The 23,922-nt window shown below is 38.2% G+C and overlaps 1 protein-coding gene across 1 annotated transcript; it reads left to right on the top strand.

Annotated features, from left to right (window-relative positions):
* The first annotated feature begins 453 nt into the window (after nucleotides 1–453).
* LOC139687562 (uncharacterized) lies at nucleotides 454–22,074 on the top strand. Its single transcript, XM_071584774.1, has 3 exons — nucleotides 454–765; nucleotides 19,501–19,620; nucleotides 20,522–22,074. The coding sequence occupies exons 1-3, from the start codon at nucleotides 630–632 to the stop codon at nucleotides 20,608–20,610; spliced, it is 345 nt and encodes a 114-aa protein (XP_071440875.1). The 5' UTR covers nucleotides 454–629; the 3' UTR covers nucleotides 20,611–22,074.
* Nucleotides 22,075–23,922: the final 1,848 nt, after the last annotated feature.

Here is a 23,922-nt window from a genome sequence, read left to right as displayed (position 1 = left end):
CAGAAAATAGAAATATTGCTTTTATTACATGTTTACACGAATAGCATACATCCACGCTCTTCTTGATGACTACCATAGCGACAGGCAGGTAAACAATGTCTGATGACGTGCGATAATATCTGAGAATATTGCATTTTTTTACCTGTTTTCGGAAAGCCAGTCGGAAACAAATATTTAAAAAAACTCGAGAGGCCAAACAATAATAAGCACGATCATAATATGAATGGGTGCGGTGGGAGTTCCCTTTTACTTCCAGAAAGCGGCCTCGCATTCCGCGAGCTCTCCAGAGGGAGGGGGGAAGGGTGGAAGGGAGACGTGCCGGAGGATGGGGAGAGGAGGTAAGTGGGGGAGAGAGTAGGGAGGGATTCGGTAGGGAGTGGGCGTTGCGATTTCCCCCTCTGCCCCCCTCTCCCCCGTGGGATGTGGAGGAAGAAGAAGCGGGTGGCCCAGCCAGCCGCCCGTGTTCTCGACGACGGGGAGATCGCGTTTGTTTACCGCCGAGAGAGCGCGCGCTTTCGTTCTGCTGCGATATCGTACGCCGACGCGTTTTAGTTCGCGAGTGGGAGAAGATAGAGAGGGAAGAAGAACCTTTTGGAGAGTGCGTGGAAGAAGTCGCCAGTGGATTGAGAATGAGACGCTACCAAGCCGGTGTCGTCCCCTCGGGGACCGCGATCATTGTTGCGGTGATATTGCTGGCGTCGCTGGCGTCCGTGCTGAGCAAGCCGACCATCTACAAGAGGAACAACAACGACAAATTGGAACCGGGTAATTATATTTTTTTAAGTTTCAGCGAGTTAAACGTGTGCTTTCCATATTTCCTCCTTTGAATCGGACGGTATAGATTTTTGGGATAATTGTTAGTCGTTTCGGTGGCATTTATGCTAAGGAACGGGGAAGTCAATGAAATGCGGGTGGATTAATATTTATTTCTCCTTCTACCATCTCTCACCAATCACGGAACAAGGGCGAACCCCGAAAGAGTTCGCGATGATTCATTCCCCCGCACGCTCAGCGCTGCGCCTTTTTAAATGGTTTTAATTTAATATATACCTCTGCGGTCTTTATAAATCGAATCGGACACATATCCATTGTCTGCATTAAGACTGGGTGGTTATAATTAAATCTGGACTCGGTGAAGAAATATTAGCAAGATAAAGCTGTACACGATCATCAATTGCCTTCAACATACAATTCACAGTTTCCAGGTTGATTTGTTGAAAGTGATTCACTATTAAAAAAATATATTAGCACTTTTACACAAAATGAGTTTTGATAAACTAAATTTTAGCACTGAATTAACATTTTCTAAAAATTTATTTTGCGGAAAAGTTCTAATATTCTTTTTTAATTACGTCATCATCTCCAGAAGTAAAGAAATAAATTAAACCCAAAGAAATCCCTCAGGAATGTATATCCATAGAGAAAAAAATCAGTCTCCTACGTTTTTCTTGTGGACAGTTATTGCGGAAGTGGGAAAGGTATATGAAGAGGACCCTTAATAAATTGGAGAGGTTGATGAAAAAGTGCTTGCTGAAGAGAATAGGTAAAACCAAGGTAAGAGTTAGTGGAAAAAGAGCGGAAGGAAACAAAAATATGAAACTGAGCCATCAAGAACTAAAAATGTGGAAGATTTTTGTTGGGTCTTTGCTGTAAGACATCCACAGGTATGATAAATCGGCAGCAGTGGAGCAAAGAAGATAGCATACAATGGAAATGCCATGCTACAGGAGGATGATGAAGAGCAAATTTATAGTTGGAATAAATTAATTAAATGTTTAAATAAGATTGGGAAAACGTCATCAATTTCAGAAATAAATCGAGAAACGACTAATTGCTGAGGAAAGCTTTCAAATTTCGGATTATGAGAATACACGGGATAACGATATAAACCAGGCCAATGATGGGCGAGGGGAAAGCGAAGAAATATGAAAATATGAAGAGCTTAGCCTGCAAAGGAATATATGTAGTTTAGAGCAGTATAAGATTGATGACCATTGAAATAGGTTGAGAAATTTCTTTAGAGAAATCGCGGGAATCTCCCACTCGGCCGTTGAAATCTCTACTTCAGCCTCCCTCGGTGGAGACGGCCATGGAATACTTGATGGAGCGTTTTCTCCATGACCCAGAGAGGGAAAAACTCACTGGCACGCTGTTTATTTACGAGCACGGCATCACTCTCGACTGTCGATTGAATCACTAAGAGTTTTACGTCGGGAAACGAATACACCTCTGTTTCGTTTTCCTGGCACAGAATTAAAAAAATCTTTCCGACGATCATTATTCTTATGACGACCATCTTACTACAGTAAAATCCGTTCCCAAACTTGAAACTTCTATTTCGCAGGATTCACAACTTTTTTACTATCGACTATTTTCGGGGGTGACTTTTAAATTTGAGAAACGGCCCCCGACTCACCCGAGTGGACTAGCGCAGTTTTCGGCGTACCCTCTGGTCCGTTCTTGTGGAATTTAGAGGGGGCGGGCTCAGTCGCTCCAGTCACTGGAGATCGGCGCCGCCGACAGGTGTTGGCGACGGTTTTGTGCGACGAGAGATTGCGCATTGCGCTGGCGATCCGTGACTCTCTTGACGTGGAAGAGCGAACGCGTCACTCGTCCCTGAGTTTTGTGAGGATGCGTTATCGTTGTTTCTTTGTCTACGCACACGCTCTCGATGATTAAGAGTTTTCCAGCTTAATAGGAGCAAGTTAGTTTTGATGACTAAATTTGGTTCACCAGGACTTTCTTTAAAAGAAATCTACGTCTGAGATTAGAATGTCAAGCGCAGCTGATCACTATTGGCGTTCTTACCACCGAAAATTTTTACGAGACCTTACAACTTAAAAAAAATATTTTCATGGCTATTTCGAGGTTGCAATTTTTTTCTGGGTTTCCAAGGCCAATCTCTTTATACGATCCGATCAGATTGGCGTATATATATATATATATATATATATATATATATATATATATATATATATATATATATATATATATATATATATATCTTTTCAATCGATTATCTATGTTAAGGGTTCAACTAAATATTCAAATGAATGGGGAGACTTTTTAGGCCCCTCTAAGTATGTCGTATGTATACAGAGAATCGTTCAGGGAGAGCGTCATAAACACCATCAGACAGGTTATATTGCGGATCTCAGCTGAGGTTAGCATCGGCCCTTGCGACTATTTATGGGCATATGGGGGCGCAGTAGAGAGGCTGCGAGATCAAAGGCTCTGCGTCACCCTCATGACCAAAAACTTCCGGAAAGAAAAATTTTGTGCTTTAATAGCTCGTATTTTGGAGGCAGAAAAAATGACCCTCACAGCCCTCATCTTAAGACCTAGTTCACACGTATAGTGATTAATTTCACACGCCTTCTCGCTCATCCTTAATGATGTTTACTTACTGATTTCACAGTAATTAGTAATTGATGCGCTTTCTAATTTTCTTTCAGCTTTAGTCTGGCCGGCATACGACACGGCTAACAATTAGCAACAGAGAGGTATCTTTGATCCGCTTTCTACTTATTCCATTTTTTTCACAGGAAATGCTCAACTCGTTACCTCAGAATGGAAAGTGGAATAATTTGCCGTGAAAAGTTTCCTTGCAGATTGTCAACCAATCGTCTGATTTATCAAGACATACAAACTCAAATCTCCTCTTGTGGCATATTTTCAAATATTTTTACGTCACATTTTTATTCTGAAGCCAATCAAAATGGGATAATTGTGCGCTCACCCCTGACTAAATTGTTGAAACGATACCCATCAAATATGCACAACAATGGATTTCAAAGTGCGGAACCGGCGTTGCATTTTCTACCGGCGGGATGGGAAGGAAGTGTGGCTACCCATGTAGGAGCAGCGTCCGGTTGCGCAATGCTACCAATTTCAACTCGCACCCCAAATCACCGTAATATCGCCTCTATTCGGTGCTATTCGTGTCAGATTAAGTACTTTCCATTGACCAGTGTGTATTCAACTCCACATTACTGTTGAAGGCCACGCTTTGGTTTTCTAGAGCATGAAGCTCGAGGAGGGGGTTAAATATATGTGTACTATGCCCTATCCTCTGATGTCATCCTGTTGGAAGCAATGACCCCAGTGAAACACCGACTCGCGGTTTCATTTCCAAAGCGCTTTGTCACAGCGCCAAAAGGACCGTCCTTTATTTCCAATCAAGATACCCACCACCACAGCTACATGATTTAACGAGATTTCACTTTTCCTGATGGACTATGAACGGCAGTCGCACCTGTTTGCCTGCAACTTCCAAAGGCTAGTGGTCATCGTTGAAGAGTAAAAACCGTCGTCTTCGTACTTCACTTTCCCGCGTTATTTCCCTAACCCCAATCCTCTCGAATTAATGAGGGAGGGAGAACTTTCTCTCCGTCGCGACCCGTAAGAGGAGGAAGGACGTAAAGTCCGCAGAGAGAGAGAGCGAGAGAACTCTCTTGATCCCAATGCCTCACGCACTTAATTGTTTCATTCCCTTTGCACTGGAATCCGCGGCTTCACGTCGAAATAGGCGGTGGCCATGAATCCGCCTCTCACGCACCGCATAAAGCCCTGAGACCTGCTTCTCGAGGGCGACAGATTGAGTCCAGCTTCGCGCGGACGGAACGTTCTTTGCGATGCACGAGAAACGCGTCCACTGAGTTTTATTTCGGTACATATCTTGCGAATAGCAAATTCTGGCCGTCGGATATTCTCATTGCTTGTGCTTCAAGGTCTCCCATATTTTGCCTAAAGAAGTAAATCTCATACATAAATTTATTTATTAAGCCTCCTTAATTCGAAAATATCCTATTTGGCCCTAAAATCGGATTTTTGAACTAGAAAATATCATCAAAGACAATGTCAAACATCGAAGTCCTAGATGGAGGAAAGAAAACAAACTAAGAAGTGAATCGAATCCCGCGACCTCTGGGTTGGCAGCCCGAGACGGTGCCCGACCGACACCAGGGTCGGCAATTTAATATATTAAAATTAACACAAATTGTGAATATTTAATTTTCCATGCCAACATTCACAGGACAACAAACATGCTTTCAACAAATTACTTTAATTTTCAAGCTACTCACACACACATGGATAATCCGGTACCGGGGGTAAGGTGATCGAGGGAGAAGACGGAAGTTTTATAGAGATTAAGAAGAATAGACAGGAGTGGGGACTACGGAAAAGACAAGTCTCCTAAAGGGAGGAGAGCTGACGAAGTTTGACTAGAAAATGACAGTTTACTGTCGAAACCATGGTAGCTCTCAAATAAACTGTGATGAGGAATATTAGTATGTTCATTTTTATATGGAACCTCATGACATTTCCTTAGACGGTATTCTTGTAAGTATTACCCAACAAAACCACAATAAATTTAATCTCAGCTAGAGTTGGTTTGATTTCACTGTTGTATTTAGATATCTTATTAATTGTACACGCATACTTTTCAATGTCGTATCTCCTATTCTTCTACTGCCTGCAAATCATGCATCCGAAATAGGCGCACGAATTATTTCTTTCTGTTCACTTCGTCTTCAGCAAGCTATCGCGCTTCAAACAATGTCTATTCATAGAATTAACGCTATCAAACTCATTAAATGTAAATTATTTCGTATTTTCACGACATTGGTACCACTTTTTCAATTTAAATACATAATTTTACCCATTTTCAAAGAAGAAATAAACCTAGTTGCTTGCAAATTCAAGGGCAAATTATATGTTCTAATCTATTTTTTCATTTTATAAAATGTTAATTTTGGTATTGAATATTTCTTATGGTTAATGAGAAGTGTGAAGAGAAATAGCTTCAATATATATTCCATATATGGTAGAGCAGGATCAAAGACATGGATAAAAGATAGGCCCAGCAATAGAGTAAGTACCTCATGTAGATTGAATATCAACCATAGAGAAGATATCTTCAACCGAGTATTCATTCGTTCCTATTTTGATTCATACGTTCCAACCGAAATGACTCAACAAACAACAAAAGAAGGGAAAATCTTGCCTGCTGCTATTTATTGGAGTTACATTCTCATAAGTGTCAAAATTATATTTTTAGCGAACTCACTACAAGTGGTCTTATCTTCCGAACCTACTCGTTTGGTCAGATTAACTGACCCTGACCTTTTAAAAAACATGAGGAAATTTAACAGATGGGATTTTTATGGACCAGCAGAAAAGGGAAGACTTTAAAAATGGGTTAAGAGGAAAGAGAAGGCGAATATTTATTTTTTTTGATGGCGTATAAGAGAAGGAAATCTGGCATTTCAGTGAATAATTGTATTGCTAAAAATGAAAAGGTCTTAGAGCTATTAGCTTCCAATAATTTACCACAAAAAAATATATATATGCACAAAAATATAATTTTGGACGACGTGGTAGTCCAGGAGGTAGAGCGTTGGACTACTGACCGGAGGGTCCGGGTTTGATTCTCGAGGACGCTTCACCCATGCTGTGTGATTTTTCGGGTACCAGATCTTCCTGGGAAACCACAGGCGGCACAGGTAAAGGAACTCACCCTCACCCGCCCTTATGCGTGCATTTCACACACCGTTGGGCGTAGTGCTAGATGGGCTCTGCCATCGCCTATCTTCCTGACCGACCATCGGATTGATAACTATGATTTGGTAAAAATAATTTTAATTTAACTGATCATATATCAGTTGCTTAATTGATAAAGAATAGTACGTGTCAGGCTTAGGTGTTTGTACTGGGGTAATTATTTGTCTACAAGTGTAGAACACAGATTTAAGGTGTCATTTTTTCCACGAACGATAAGGGATCAGAATAACATTGTCCGACCGCGGTAGGGGTAAAAATATTCGGGTCAAAATTAGTCTGGTTTGTATTCACTTCCTGTCTCACACCCCAGCGGTGGCTTGCAGGGTACTTAGAAAATACAAAATACAAATACAATATGTTCGCGGAATTGAGGAAATAAATAGTAAGGATAAAATCTGAGAATTACCACCAGGGTTGGCAAATGGCGTCATGATTTCTGTCTCCTGTAGGGTGGAATCTGAAATAGCGTACCGTCATGAACTCGCTGGTTCCAGCTTAATAATACCGTACTACGACGCTACATACAGGGGACCGATTAATCGGTGCGACCTGCAGAAAGAAATGGAGAAATCTCTCTTTCAATCATTTATTGTCGCTGAGTAAGTCAATTTCTATCCAAACTACAGAATAACGTAGCCTTACCTCCAGTTATTTGATATTGTGTGTGTATGCTTATGTATATATATATATATATATATATATATATATATATATATATATATATATATATATATATATATATATATATATATATGTGTGTGTGTGTGTGTGTGTGTATATATGTAATGAATATATATATATATATATATATATATATATATATATATATTTATACATAGATATAAGGAAAAAGGATAGTAACACATATAAAGGACGAACACAGATATTCAAGAAGTTCTCTCGGGTTTCCCACCGGGTCAGTTTGCAGTACACCGACGTTTCGAAGGCTGACTCTGCCATCGTCTTCAGGGTGAAGACGATGGCAGAGTCAGCCTTCGAAACGTCGGTGTACTGCAAACTGACCCGGTGGGAAACCCGAGAGAACTTCTTGAATACCATACGCCGGGAAAACCTGAGATCCTTCAGAACACAGATATCTTTGCGCTTGTGATCTGCTCGATTCCGCCATCCCCACCTCTCCTGTGTTTCTATCCCTCATATATATAACCATAAACACAGTAATCAACCCGAAGGTCGGTTTAGTAGGTGATGGCAGAGTTCACCCAGTACTAAGCCCTATACGGCGTGTGAAAATTCACACATCAGGGTAGGGGGGCCAGTTCCTTTCCCTGTGCCGCTTATGGTTTCCCAGGAAGACCTGGTACCCGAAAAATCACTTTAGCTTGGGTGGAGCTGCAGGTGCCCAGAGTGCCTTGCCCGGGAATCGAATCCGGGACCCTCTGGTCAGCAGTCCAACGCTCTACCCACTGGACTACCGCGACCCACCCTCATATATATATATATATATATATATATATATATATATATATATATATGTTTGTTCTATTTTCCGATTTTATGTCAATTCCACCTCCTCCCTCTCCCTCCTTGCCTATCTCCGCACCCATCTAGCCTCTCCTCACCCTTTCCTCTCCCTAACCATTCCTCTCACCCCTCCTCCGCCTCCCGTTCTCCCCTTCCCCTGGCCCCCTTCCCTTTCTCTCGCACCCCTCACCTCTACAATTCCAGCAGTCATTACTTCTATATCTTCAGATGAAGACGGAGTGTTTCCGTCGAAATATCAAGAAATAACGTGTGAGTGTTCTTCTTTTTTTTGTGTTTCTATATTCTGTGTTACTGTGTATTGTACTATATATATAAAAAAATATACATATGTATAATAATATATATGTAGTAATGACTTACTTCTATATCTCCAGATGAAGACGGATTGTTTCCGTCGAAATATCAAGAAATAACGTGTGAGTGTTCCTTTTTTTGTGTTTCTATATTGTGTGTTACTGTGTATTCTACTAAATATATATATATATATATATATATATATATATATATATATATATATGTGTGTGTGTGTGTATATAATATAATGTGTTATTATTATTATATATGTACACACACGCATACATAACGGTCCATATCTTAACGCACAACAGCTTGATGAAGACGTCCGAAAGTAAAAAGTGTTGGGAAGAACTACAGAAGAAAGCCGACAATGGAAGAACACCAACAATTACGAGATATGTAAAAGGTGCGAGGAAAGAAGTAATGAAGTAGTTCATAGAGAAGAGGACGGAGCTGAGTACTTAATGAACTAAATATTTGGTTTGTCAACTGAAAATGCCATATATTGTCGTGCATGCCAAAATTCGAGAAACTTAAGGACGAAGTCGTTTGGATAAAGAGTAAAAAAAGAAACTTAGAGAGATGTCTACAAAAATAAGGGGGAAACTAATATGATATACGAGCCTATCCAATACCATAATTTAAGGAACCACAGAAGGGCAGAATTATAGTGGAAGGCCCAAGGATGAATAACGAGGAGCAGGTGATGGCAGACGTCATTACATGTAACTATGAAGGATTGATGATATTGGCATGGAAAAAGATAGCTTGACGAGCTGGACTGCTATAAATCAATGATTGAATTGAAATAAATCAGAGACCAAAGGATAAAATCTGCACTGGACCTCCCTCAACAACGCATTTGCTGCAGCATTATCCTTCTTTGTCTCTCATCTTTCTAGTATAGGCACGATTTCAACTTGAGATGGTAATGATATGCCGTTAAAAAGTCGAAGAAATCATTTTAAGTAGCGCTTGTTCGTGGAAATTGATCGACATAATTTAATGTAATCGGCGACTGTCAACAAAATCAAGTGTTTGGGTCTGGAGGGAGAGGATTCCGCCTCTTTCTCCTCCCGGGTACCCTCGGTCCTGAACCTTATTATTCAATTCTCAGTTCCTTTAAAATCATGTAATAGCTAGTCTGAGTCATAAACTTGAGCAGAAGACTACAAACTGTTGCTCACCCAGTTAAGCAACACCCGTTCATTCAAATTCCAAGAATGTCTTCGCATGTGTCATGGAATTGATGACGCAATGGGGAAAGGAAGTTGAAAGAAGCCTTTAAAGTTGAAATTTTTCCTACCAAATTTCCCAGTTATTCCTACTGGTAATCCATATAAATGTCTACTTTTTCTTCGCCCTCCCCAAATGCCAAACACACCTCATATAAGTAAAGAGAACAGAGTTGGTGGTTTATTTCTTGTTGAGAATAACAAATTTTAACGTGGCGAAGCATGTATAGCATTAGCGTGAGTCTTGTAAGCCAGTCACACTGCAGGGACTTATGTACTTGTAATGTCCGAATTCAGTTTTCGGCATTCAATAAGACCGCTAGCGATTCAATTAGAATTTGAAGTCTCAAAATTGACTTTGAGCGTATAGGATACGGATCTGTGCGATGACATGGATACAAACTCCGGAAATGGAGGATTTTCAGAGTCATTCCGATCCTTGTTTGGAAAACGTGAAGAACACTTGAAGTGAACGTACTACATTTGACCGACTGAACTTGAAACTATGGTGGACCATCGCCTTTCATTAAAAGAATCGGGTTTCTCTCCATCCTTCCTCCGCTCCATAAAATCTTACTCAACCTAAAGGTGATCCACTGATGGGGTAAATTGACTCATCTGTTGGATTCCTCCTCAAATCAAATTGTAATAACCAGCTAAAAGCAGTAGGTTTCGCATACGAACTCGGTGAAATACAAGCCTAAGAAATTTTCGGCAGAGTAAGTAGTGACCTCGACCGGAAATTCGATCCTTTAGCATAACCATAGAAAATAACTAACAACTTAAACACTCTCTGCAATCGTCAAAAGTAACGAATACCGCGAGAACGAAACTAATCTGTGGTGAAAGTTGCTAAGTCGTCCGGCCATGTAATGAGAGATATCACCTCTTAGCATAAAAGAAAACTCTGAACTGCGTTTGAATTAGGCACACTTATACTCGAAAAAAGGGGAATGCGAGATCCTGGCGTCAGATTTCTCCTCTAGGTAATGAATGCGGGAGTTGGTGACAAAAGGTTCCTCAGTTGAATTTTACAGCGAGGTGAATGGATGTGTCGCGAGGCGAAAGTTGCGCCTTCAAAACCGTTAGAGGACACGGGAGTGAATGGAAAGGGGACGACATTCCTTTGGAAATGGACATACTTAATGTACATGGGATACTTGTGTCGTAAGGTAAACATACATACATGGTGCCAAACCACCCTCAAGTTAAATTATGAGATAACGAGAAATATCTATCATTAAATAATCCAGAGAGTCACCTATTTCCACATGATAAAACTATCGATGCATTTTCCCTCTCCATGGATAAATCTCACCTCTCGTCTTGTATTACGACCGCCTTTCGAGACATGAGTTTTCATTCCAGTGTAAAATCGATGCCTGTCTTTTAAAACTAGACGGCATTTGTGACTGATACGAAAATATAGGAAATAGACTTAATGAAGCTTTTCGAGAATTTCCATGAGGTGAGGTGTTGGAGATCCAGAGAGGACTTGATAAGCTGAATTCGTCAGAAAAGCAGGATATATTCCATCGAAAAATCATATGCAATCGAGATTTTTGAAAATTGAATTATAGTGTGACTGAATACAAGGTGTGATCAGAAAAGACATGACTGATTTTATAACTTGTTTATTTCGACGGATTGAGCTTAATCGAACTTGTAGAGAAATAATTCTGTGAATGGGACCTCAGTGTACGGCCAAATAGGAATAAGATTAAATAGACGGATTGCCAATGGTAATTAATTGAAAATTAATGGAAAGTTAATTAACCCACCAACCATATTACATGAATTACTTCTTAAAGAATTGCCCAATGGCATCGGAAATTATCGATAGTAATCCGATGAGAGTGTTATTTCAATTTTTTTAAATAAAGCCACGACTGTCATAGAGTTATGCTAATGTTGGCGAATTTCTCATGAACGATATTTAATTAATCTTATGACGCCATTAGAAAAAACATTTTATGCCACCAATTTCGCATTTTTTTCGCAGGTACCTTAGCTAGTACAAGCAAATACATTGAATGAATTGCGTGTGAAGTTTATGCATACTTAAGTTTGATTGGCTGCAGGCGAATAATTTCCAATCTAAGTTTCGCGTCGTTTCAAGTTGAACTCAGATGACATAAAATTTCAGTTCCTGCTTCTTGGTAAAAGGCCCACAAAGATTCGTGTGGGCACTATCGACCACTTTCTCTTCTTTTCCTAACTTAAATGAGGATTCATTTGTAGCCATTTTTTCGTTCCACTGGGACGGTTAAGAGTGCCAACTCAGAACAACTAATGTCTTTTCATTTAAATAAAATGCGTAAATGACTATGATGTCCCTCGTTTCTTAAGCGTCAATTCTGGGTTTGCTACGTATGATCAAAGGACCGGATTTACGATGCATGCTTATATTACTAAGCATTTTCCAGAGAAGAGGAGTTTTGCTCACACCTGCTCCGTAATTACGGGGTAGCTCAATTCTCAAACGATTTGAGGTGTGCAAGTAGTTAAAGCCAGGGACACTCAGATTTTAAAAGCTTGGGAGTTACTTTCCATTTAGGTGATCTGCCGAGAACAACATTCACGGACGATGAGCGTGGGAGGGGCAGCGGCCGGTCTTGCCTGGAGATTCTTTCGATCAGTGTGGAGGCCAACCCGTAAAGGACCGGCCATCGACGTCTTGAGCATCCAGAGTTCAGTAGTTTGACCTTTAACATCTAGTGACTACGATGCAATCTTGGGATGCTACAAACCTAATGCGTCGTTTCGCTTAGCGTCGTTCATTGAATTTCTAATAGCGCACCGAAGGAAAAAAGTTACTCGAAACACTACTCGAATTTTGTGGAACCTTCTTGCCTGCCTTCTTGAGAGTGCGATACAAACCTGCATCTGCTTAGATACGATCATTCAATTCATATCTCCCGTAATGGAATCGGAAAGTGTACTAGCGTTGCCTTTCTGCTGCCGATATCCAGACGACGTTCTCCCGGGGCGCGAATCATGCGTCGTGGTATTCCCACGGCGCAAGGCCATCGACAGTTTCCGTTCCTTCCCACGCTCTCGCGCATTAAAGGTCTTGTTGTTTGATCGGTGAAAAGTGTATCCCAGAGTTTTCTTTGCGCGGTATTTCGGACGCAATCGCTTTCAGGAGAGCTGAACATGAAAGGTTTCCCTCATCCAGGGAGTAGTATTAATAGCGGGCTTAAATTAAGATGGACACTGGTTCGCTCTCTGATCTCCTTCTCGCTCCGCTCTCTTATGACCACGCGCAAGACGAAAGTGAATAATTTCCTCAATCCCAGTTTTTTTTTCATCCCTGCTGTTAGCTAGTTAGCACCTCCGCCTGACGGTTTTTCGGTTGCAGGCAACTTTTACTCGAGTTTCTCGTCGCCACACGTCTCTCCCCCAATTCCACCCGACTGACTTTTGAGGTCGGTAGTTGGTCACGAGAGCCGGGAAGGAAAGAGTTGAACAATGGAATATTCAGCAAGGCCGGAATGGGAAAGGGACCGCCAATTGCCCCATCCCCAGCTTCTTCCCGTGCGATTCATAACGCTGCCCGTCAAAACCTCGCGGCCGAGTCGACATGGCATAGGATTTCATGAAGGAATCGAACGTCTCTCGGAAACGAAGGGGATAATTACACCTGTTGTCTTTCTTATCTCTTTGGCGTTTCCTTTGCAATTTAGGTCGGCACGTAAAGATCCCGTGAGGAGAGGAGAAAAAAAGGATTGGCGGGAAGGTAAAACGGCGAGACATTGCCCGTAAGTTCCGCGAAAACAATGGAGGATATTTCCACAAAAGAAAATTCAGCCTTTTTTCGAACTCAACGTCGCGTGTGTTGTTAGTGTTGAGGAGTGTCGGCTGTGTTCTTTCTATTTGAAGAGGAAAGATGTAGCCAGAACACCACCTAACATGGTGAATGACGGTGATAAGAAAAAGACATGTCCATAGATAATTAGCCAAAAGGATGAACGCAATGACGGATTGGGGGGGCTCCGTGACAAAAATAATTCTACATGCCGTCCAGAATTTAGGGTACTGTGCCAACCTAAAAAAGGAAAGACAATGCAAGAATAAACAGGTAATACATGTAATGAAACATCAAAGTTAATTAAGCAAAATTTCATCTAGCGGTAAGAATTTTTATTTAATTTTCAGGCTTCTTGAAGTAAAAAAGTACCGCATCCCATCCATATGTAAATAAATCTCAAGAATAAATAAATACGTAAGCAGCTGGCGTTAGCCGATCAACTCGCTGCTAGTGTTCCGATGGAGGTGGACGTTGGGTATCCCATAAAAAAATCACAGCAACCAACTTGAAGGTTGGTTTGGCAAGTGAGCATAGAACTTACCTTATACTAAGCCCAACTGGATAAATTTTTAAAATTGAAATTAAGCGGAAAACAATTGATTCGTCATTTTCCGAATACTTCACATAACGCGGATTCTATTTTGTCACCTCCATTTTTTGAAAGTTGGTTGCCTTGGTGGAAAATTCAAAGTCACGTGAAAAATAATGCCCCTTGTTAAACGGGTTGGTTGATTTAGAAACGCCAATGGAAAGATAATAAAATATGAAAACATTAGCGAACTTTTTGTTAACCCAAAGTCCTGCAAATACCTAACTTTCAAAATAAAGGGATCGATCTGGTGCTTTCTATCGAACAGAAGTCGAGATAATTTCGTCTCACAAGGGCATCACTCCACGGCGCTTGTCTTTAACTTAACTGCCACAGTTCTAATCCTCGAGTGTGCGCTTTTGTCTCGCCCTCCTCAACCATGATGGATGTTTTCTCGTTGTTCGCGGGGGTGGGGAGACACTTACCTTGACCCCAGAGAAAGAACGCGCACGAATATCACATTCTCCTGACGAGAAAATGCAAATATGGACACTCCCGATCGTGACATCACCGAAGGTGTGTGTGAGCGTGCGTTTTCGTACGATTGTGTGTGCGTGAGCGCGTGCCCGTGTAGGTGCTCAGGATCGCCCCGGGGAGGCTCCACTCCGCCCTATCTGCCCTTTTCCCTTCTTCCCTCTTCCGACCTCTGCAGGTACCCTTCATCTCCCTCGATTATTTCTCCTCACTCAACCATTCGGTGCCCCGAGGAAAAAAAAGAGGGGCGAATTCCTAATTTGGCACCTTCGCCTGACTTTCCGCGCCGCCATCCCCGCAAAACCCCTTTCTCTCTTCCCCGTACCCCGCTCATCCCGTCCCACTCTTCGTCCCTCGCCCCCACCCACGCGATTGCTGCTAGGAGCCGTGTTTTCGTCTGTTTCCGTGAGAGAGATGCCGGAGATTCGAAGTCAATCACGGAACAACCTCCCGCCTCTGCCTCCGAGCAGTGGAAATGGCTGACTGATGCGATCAAGGCCGAGAGCGAGGTTTTTATTTGCAACGAAGCGGCGACGGGGGCGAATTCCAGAGGTTGAAATTCAATTGGACCACATACGGGCCGAATGAATTTCAACGCGAGAAAATAATTTCCTACGCGCGGAAGCTTTCACTACCCTTGTCCCTACATCAGTAATAAAAGAACTTTACACAGCTTACTGGCACCTGACTGCACAATTGAACTTATTTTTTGCCTCTCACAGTTTTTTAATTCGATATAGAATAGAGGTAGTATCCCTTTAACAAAACTTGCTCTTAGCAATGACCCTTAGCCGGTGGTTTAGTCAGGTCGCTAATTTTTGGCTGTCTGAATTAAAAGAAAATATAACCTTAAGAAAAGACTTTCAATCATATTGCTTTCATAGCCATCGAAGTAAGATGATAGGCATTGATTGAAGTCTTTTGAAATGTGGGCATAATGAAGGGTGGAAAAGATGAAATGGACTTAAAGGAAAACAAAGAAGTTCAGGCATCGGTAGGAGGAGAGAGGATTGTTTTGAGAAATCCAAAGGAGGCAGGAAAGGTGGATACAGAGAATTTTGATTGATGATGGATTATTGTAAATTTTGATAGAGGAGAGGGCTTTAGGCAAGCAAGGCTGGGGTAAGAACAAGAAAGGGATGTTGGACAGAATTAGGGGAAGAAGGAAATATGTGGAATTTAAGAATGGTCTCTTGCAGTGTTGGATGTCAGGTTGCCATACTAGGCAAGACTTAAAAATGTTCTGTTCAGTTTCATCCATTAATAACCTACCTTAAATGGTAGACTACCTAATAATAATAATTATGGCCATTGGTCAATATATTACAATCGAAATTAGGTATTACATGCTTATAAAATGGAATTAAAACTATTTGAAAATACATGGGGATTCTTTAGCCTTCTCCCTGAGGCTATGCCCCTACACTAGATGACATCCATCTTGAATGCGTAAAAAATTGTCATTTTTCACAATAACTTAAATCTATAATGACAGTCCATGAGACTTTCAGGAAATAGGTCAAACATGTTCAAAACATGTGTCATTTACAGCTAAACATTACCATGTCAAATATGGCTCATCAGATTTTGAAGTTAAATTTAATATTTTAAGCAGGGAAAACAAGTAGAAATTCAGGAAACAAAGTAAACTGCATCTTCCACAAAAATTACAAAACGTCGTGATAGCACAAGATCCCAATGCAAAATACAACCATTCACTGCGGTTTGAAAAGAATCAGCCGTACCAATTATGGCAAATTGGGAGTCTAGTGCTAAATAAATAGCACATGCAATATACGTAACCTCCTGACGTACAAAATTATCACGCAAAACAAATGCCAATATGTCACAGATATTAATAGTCTAAATTGCAACAGCACAGTTATAAATGAATATTAATTACTGTAGTGATGCCTTTACAACATGAAGTATCAAGACACTCTCACTGATGAAAGCATTTTATAACCCTTAACAGTTCCTCAAGGCATCCTGGAGGCCCCTCTGAGGAGATTAGACCTACTGGGCCTTCCCTTGATGCATGCATGACTATTTACAATTATCTAAAATGCTTCTGAAGGTCTTTCTTCAAATGAAATGACAAAGGGTGACTTCACAGTCATTATGTACTGGATGCACTAACAGTACTGAACTTAATGAAAGAAAACTTGAGCATTCCTTCCTGGTAATTATTTTGATCGTTCATCATTTTCATAAGTTACTTGCTATTAGAATGCTCATAAGATATCCTTAACATCCACTATAAATTTATTCATGATTGGCTTTATAACTTGCATTATATTGTCTTATTTATATTGTGTTAAAATTGCATGATGGCAGAGATCCCCTAGTCAGCTGCTTGGAGTGGTAACTTATCTTCATTCCACATACATATAATACTCTACAACATGAAAATGCATTAAAATACATGTTTCCACTGTTTAATGATGATGTACATGATTGATGTGATTTGATACATTAATATATACTACCATGCTGTGCTACCAGCTACCACTATTGTCAATGAAACAATGGATTCAGAGTGAAATTTAAAAAGGTGAAACTTCAAAAAATCATACATAGGCTTTCTGAATTTATTTTTGCCATTAACATGCAATATATGCTCTGGGCAATACATGCTTTTTTAAATAATTAATATTTTAACAAAATAATCATTATACATGAATGTTGAGATGAGGTATGAATTTCCATTAAGAACCTGACAATGTTTGAAGTTCTTCAAATTCTAGAGAAATATGAGGATTGACATCCTCAAGAAATAAACACTAGATCTCCAGTGGCTGCTGTAATCTCAGATAAGGATACAGTGAATGAAGATGAGCCTGAACTTGTGGATAATCTTCGTGGAAGATTAATGAAGTCTACAACTGATTTGTACTTCAGAATGGGATGTTGAAAATGCATAATTCCTTTTATACTGAGGAACTCAAGGATTCAAGGCTATATTGTGAAAAGGACAGAAAATAAAGTTGAGAACCAAAAAGGATACACTAAGTAAATGTACTTTGGTGCTTGGATGACTTACTGCTTTAATAGTGTTTTGTACGGTGGATATGATGTTATCTGGGGAAATAGTCCTGTTACCATATTTGCAAAGATTATGGACCATGGTTACTTGGCATAACTCATAGGTCATGCCATAAGGTTTCTACATAACATGAGAATTAATGAAGAAGAAATGGAAGTATTGCTTAAAAAAGAGATTTATGGGAGAGAGATGTTTTAGGGAAAGTGTCTTGGATACGCAGAATGAAACAGTTGTTAGTTTCATGAGCAGGGACAATATTCTGGCAATACAATTCATAACTGAATCACAAATATTTTGTTGGTTGAGGGAAGAATTTGGAAAATCCATCCCATTATGGAAAACTGTGAGAACTTTTTATTTGGTCATTCAAGGCAAAAAATGGTCTAGATTTGGAGTACAACATGACTTTGTACTATGGCGGCTGTTGCATCACTGCTGTTTAAGAGTTAAATGGAGGCATGTGAAAAAGATTTGGTATCCAAAATGAATCATGGAATTAAATCACAATCCTGATGGATTCCATGTTCAAACATCACAATTATTATGTTCAAATGTATATAACATAGGCGGAAAAAAGTGTATATGAGTATTTAGGAGTTTGGACGTTGATAGGGGATAGATATGTATGATACCACAGTAATAATGAGATTACTAATAGAAAGGAACATAAGACTACAGCCAGAATATAACTGTATGCTTTGTGGATGTTGACAGAGCAAACTGGGTGCAATTAAATAACATTCTTTTGAGATAGGAGTAGACTGGAAAGATAGAAGACTTATATGGAAACTGTGCATGTCTCATACTGGACAGGTGCAGATAGTGAATAGTTGGGGTGGGCTTAGCTAGGCAGGGGTGTCTATTCTTTTCAATACTCACAGAATAAAAGGTAAGGGATGTATGAGAAAGCCTGGAGTGAAAGTAAGTGGGGAACTTTTCAAATCAGCCAAATTTATGGATGATCATGCATTACTTTGCCAGTTAGCCAAAGTGTTTTAATCATAACTTGGTTCCTTGCAGAATCAATCTGATAGTCATGAGATGAGAATTAAACATAAGAAACTGAATGTAAAGAGGTTCTCAAGAAATAGTAAGACTAACATTAAAGTTGGGGGACAGAAAATAGAGTATGTAGAACAATTCATCTATTTCGCAAGTGTTTTTGAAGAGGGTAGGCAGAGTAGCAGGGACCTGAAAAGAATTGTGTTAGGTAAAGAAATGCTTACAAAGAGGTGGAAGTTGATAACAAGCACCTTACGTAAAGATGTAAAGAAAAGACTTGCGAAAACTTCAATATGGAACATAAATGCATATGGCTCAGAAACTAGGTTGATAAAGGATGAGGATAAGTGTAGATTGGGGACTTTGGAGAAGTGGGTGTGTTAAAAAATTGAAAAAATATAATGGACAGAAAGGAACAACTGGAAAATTTATAGGTATGGTGGGAAATTGTAATGGCTGTTAGAAGAAATTCAAAGATAGGGTAAGTGGATGCAAGAGATACTAAGAGGCAATGAGAGGATGATAGAGAGGAGAATATTGAGAAAGTGAGCTACAGGGATGAAAAGAATAGGCTTTTTGGATATCATTGAGGTAGGCAGAAAGTATGTAGAACTAAAGAATGGGTAATTGTAATATGAGATTAAGGATATTTTGGTTCATCTTCTTTAGAACTTAGGAGTACAATAGTGTGTAGAACTAAGGCCTAACAAAAACCTACCATATCCTAGTGCTAATAATAATAATAATGAAAATTATGATTTTTGCAGTTTTGCTTATAATTTTTTGCTTGTTTTACACATTTATTACATTAAGCATCATTCATATTAGTCATATGCCATCATGGAGGACAAATAGCCCTGATGTAGATGAAAATGAAGCATTGTTGTACATGTAAGGTGTTTTATTGTTACCAAATTCTTCAAAAACTCTTAATCAATGAGTCAAAATTTGTATTCATTGTTATTTTCATTTTTAGTACTAGTGCCTGTATCGTCCACTGTCATCCCTCTACCAGTGTACAAAGTAGCCTATGGACTCGGTGTTGGTGGGAATGATAAGCTTTCCAAGCCATCTGGACCGACTAAATTAATAACTGGTAAGCTTTTTGGTGGATAAGAAACATGATTTGGAGAAATCCATAAATTTCCTAGACGCACCCAGAGAGATAAAAAAATGAAATGTAATTCCAAAGCAATGTCCAAAATTCATCTGTTTATCTAGACTTGCAAACATATAGAGGAGCAAAATAAAGCCAAATTGGATTTTTAAGTTTGAAAAATGTTTTGGATAAAAACTCTAGTTTTTGAATTAAAGTCCTCCCAGATGGTGATATCATTGCTAAAATCCTCTATTTTGCTGAAAACTTCATTATTTCAAGGTATTCAGAATATCAATCAAATAAAAAGTTATTGATTTTAATACAACTCTTTTAATGAAAACATTATACATGTTTGAATGTCTGTTTCACATTGAACAGAGACATTTTTCATCAACATTTGACCAATGGTGCCCTTTCTTGCACAAAATTAAGCAGTAACCTAAAGAATTTTAGTATTGATAGAATATTGAAACTGAGTTACAATTAGGTGTCAGAAGCCATCCCTGATAACTTACTACTGGTGAGATATTTTCTCAGTAGCATTTCACTTAAGTTAGCATTTGAGTGGCTGAATAATAATAATTAGTGATGCAGTAAAAAAAATGTTTATTTTCAAGCATACTATATATAAATATTTTTCTACTCTATCAGTAGTTTTTAGAGGAGTCTAAAGTACATTGTTTAAAAACCATATTTGAAATTAGGGAGCATGAATTCTGGCATAGGCATGTATGTACATCTATTTATGAACTTAAAGTTAAGTTTTAAAATTGATGCACTTTTATTAAAAAGTCATTCTTTTCGGAAAAGATAAAAGATTTTATGATAAAGCAGCAAATATTAGACCTATAAACTTTGTGATTAAAGAGTTAACAGTTACAATGAATTAATTTTTCAGTGAATAAAAAGAAAGCATTGACCAAGCCAGAATGGACTGATGGCAGCACAGATGGAAGACGTGGAAGATCAATTGTGAAAAAACTTTAAAAATTAAACAACAGATGCAAATTACAATATCGACAAAGTTGCTGAGAGGATGACCAACCATGAATCTTGTCCATTTTTCTTTTTATTCATGACACTGTAATTATGCACACTATCCCTGTGCATATATAAGAATTTGATTCTAAAAGAAATCACTTTCATGAAGGTGGCAAAATCAAATATATTGCAGCTGAAATTTTACCTGCTGTAATGACTGATAATTAGATTATATTTTTATGTATTATATCACATGAAAAAATGTATAACTGTAATTAATATGTAATATAGTTGTAAGATAATAATTCATATTTTTAATGTACGATTCAGTAAGTAAGGTTTTAGTTCTTGTGATTGATGTTTAATTTCTCCTTTGAAACCAAAGAAATTTAAAAAAATATAATTGGATGGAAAAATTCAAAACTAGCAAAAATAAACCACAGATAGAAAAAAATAAATATGAATTCCATCAAATCACCCTTGACCAAAAATTAAGTTAGAACAAGTAAAATTAAAATATAACATGCTAGTTACATATAAAAATATATGAAATGGTCCAAAATTAGCCATGCATCATGGTTAGATAATTATATTTCTGTGGACTATTCAACAAATGCTGCAGATTTTTTGAAGCGTGACTATAAATTTGACAGATTCGCACATTCACTTGCAGAAGACAGATGATTCAAATGTCAATAACCTAGGTGCATGCCAATTAAAGTTGAATTTGATAGCAGATTAGAAAATATGAATTACATGCCTGGAGGTGGCCTTAGCTAGCTGAAACCAAAATGCTTCAGCCACTCTAACCTGAATGACGTTCATAATTTATGTTTATTTAGTTTATCCATAATTATAATCGAATTTGGGGCAATGCCAATCAACAGTGAGGTTTAACTGGTGAAGAAAATATGTACAGGTGACTTATCAATCTGCAGTTAAAGCCTACTGATTTGGAACCACATTTCCAAATGACCTGCTATAATAGAAAAGATATAGGGTATAGATTGGATCTTAAGCTATAATTTGACATACATAAGGTAGTATTGAACATCACTAATGCACTGACTTCAATTCTGTAGGCAATCTTAAATATAGATATATTGAAATCTCTTATTGATAGAAGAGTTAGTTATGAAGTCCTAGAATCTCTATCATCTTTAATTCTATTTTTGACCAATTTGATTATTATTTAAATTGCCACACAGTCAACCTTTTGCTCCAAATGATACTAATATTGTGCAAAAATATTTACCATTTAACATGCCTGAACATCCTAACTTGGAACTAAAGTTGAGATACCTATTTTATAGGATAATAGCACACCGATCTGTTCATTGCTAATGCCAATAATGAAAAGAGACTACTTCCATGTAAATACTTAGGTACCTATAGACTTGTACTAAATATGTAATCTTTGTGAGAAATAAATGTATTAAAAATAAATATAACATTCAATTAAAATATACACATGCAATTATTGTCCAAACCAAAATTTTGAATACTTATATGGGCAAATGCACACTAAATCAGAGAAGATCTGACTTAATATTTTATGATTTTTTAATTTTTCAGCATTGTTAGAGATTTTAAAGTGAAGGAAATATTAAATTGTAGCCAGATATCTAAATGTATCTACTAGTACAATGCCGTTTGAGATATATGGTTCAAACTTGATGCAACTCACAATTGAAGAAGTTTTAAAATTCACTATCGCCTTAAGTAATAAATGCAAACAAATAGTTTCAGGCCCTTTATAAATTTAATGAAACACCATTTATTAATCAAGTAACTATAGATGACTTTTGCAGAAATAAAACATTAAATGTCATTTTTAAAATCATTTTGCCACCCTGCATAAGAAGGAATGATATGCCATTAAACGTTTACATTGACAATAAATCATACTGCTGCCAAAAGGCTGGTGTCTAATAGGATAGCGGCCTGAGAAAACAAGCAGTGAGCACCACAAAATCTGGTAATGTCTACCATTATGTCATTTACAATTTTAAAAAATGTAATAACTATAAATATAGTGTACTAAATTAGTGAAATGAAGAACCAAAAAACTGCATTTTAAGAACCGTTTTGCAGTTTATATAACTAACATTTCTTTCACAAACTTCAGATAATCACTGAGCTAATCACTGATAATCACTACATTGATTACCTGATAATACTTTCACTTTGTCAAATTACGTATGTACATAGGAAGTAGGAGTAGGAAATAGGAGTAGGAAGAGAAATAGGAGTAGGAAGGTAATTATTTCTATGAGTCTAAAATATTTAAATTGTAATATAGTTCATGATGTAATGTAATTATAAAAAAGTATTGATCAATTATGCAGTCTCCAAAAAACCATCCTTTCCGTCAACGGCATATTATGGAAATAAATACTTAATTTAAAAAATCTTTTTTCATATGGCAAAAATCTGAAAAGAGTAAATGTTAAATTTAGCTGATGGTCCCCTTGTTACTCCTCAATATGTGCATAAAACCTACTATGGGAAAACAAAATTATTTGGTGACAAAAATGATTAGGTGGCCTCTTTTGGCAGTTGGGACAAGCGACATAATTAACTACAAGATCTGGAATGGACATATCATTGACTAATCATGCAAGCCCATCCAGTCAAATTAAGATGTAGAAGACTATCAAATTATTTTATAAATAGTGGAAAAAGAGAACTTGTGTTGGGACAATTCTTACACTTATTAAAAGCGATTACTAAACATTTAATATTATTTTTTAAATGACCAAGTTGAATGATAAGATACTTTTATTCAATTATGTAGAAGAATAACATGAGAACACAGTGAAATATGCACAAAAGAATTCTGAATAAAACTGAATGGCAAAACTAGGGTTTCATATTTTTATTATATTAAAAATATTTTCTCTTTGACAGAGGTCATCAGATTTTTAGTGTAAATTAATAAATGAACCACAAATAAGATTGCTGGGATACTACAATGATATGATGCCATAACACACTTTAATTGTGCCAAGAAGACAGGCACATCCTACCAAAAGTAAAGGATCCCCACCCCCCCCTTAACTGCCTACGAAGGAGTCTTAGAAATAAAGTGCAGCTGTGAGAAGGCCTACATAGGACAGACAGGCACATCAATTAAGCACCACCTCCAGGAACACTAGGGTAAACTTGAATGACGTCAAGGTGTTCTTGAAAGTCATTTTACTACCCTTATCTCTGAAGCCAATGAAATAGTTCATTGGCATTCTAATGATCACCATGATTCTAACTCGATATAGAAAATGATAAGATTGGATTACAGCCATTTATTTCACGTGCTTC

This window comes from Hetaerina americana, unplaced genomic scaffold (genome assembly GCF_022747635.1).
Source record: "Hetaerina americana unplaced genomic scaffold, ioHetAmer1.1.p SCAF_2, whole genome shotgun sequence".
Classification (NCBI taxonomy): Eukaryota; Metazoa; Arthropoda; class Insecta; order Odonata; family Calopterygidae; genus Hetaerina; species Hetaerina americana.
The sequence above is the reverse complement of the archived record's forward strand: the minus strand, read 5'-3'. Positions and strand labels throughout refer to the sequence as shown.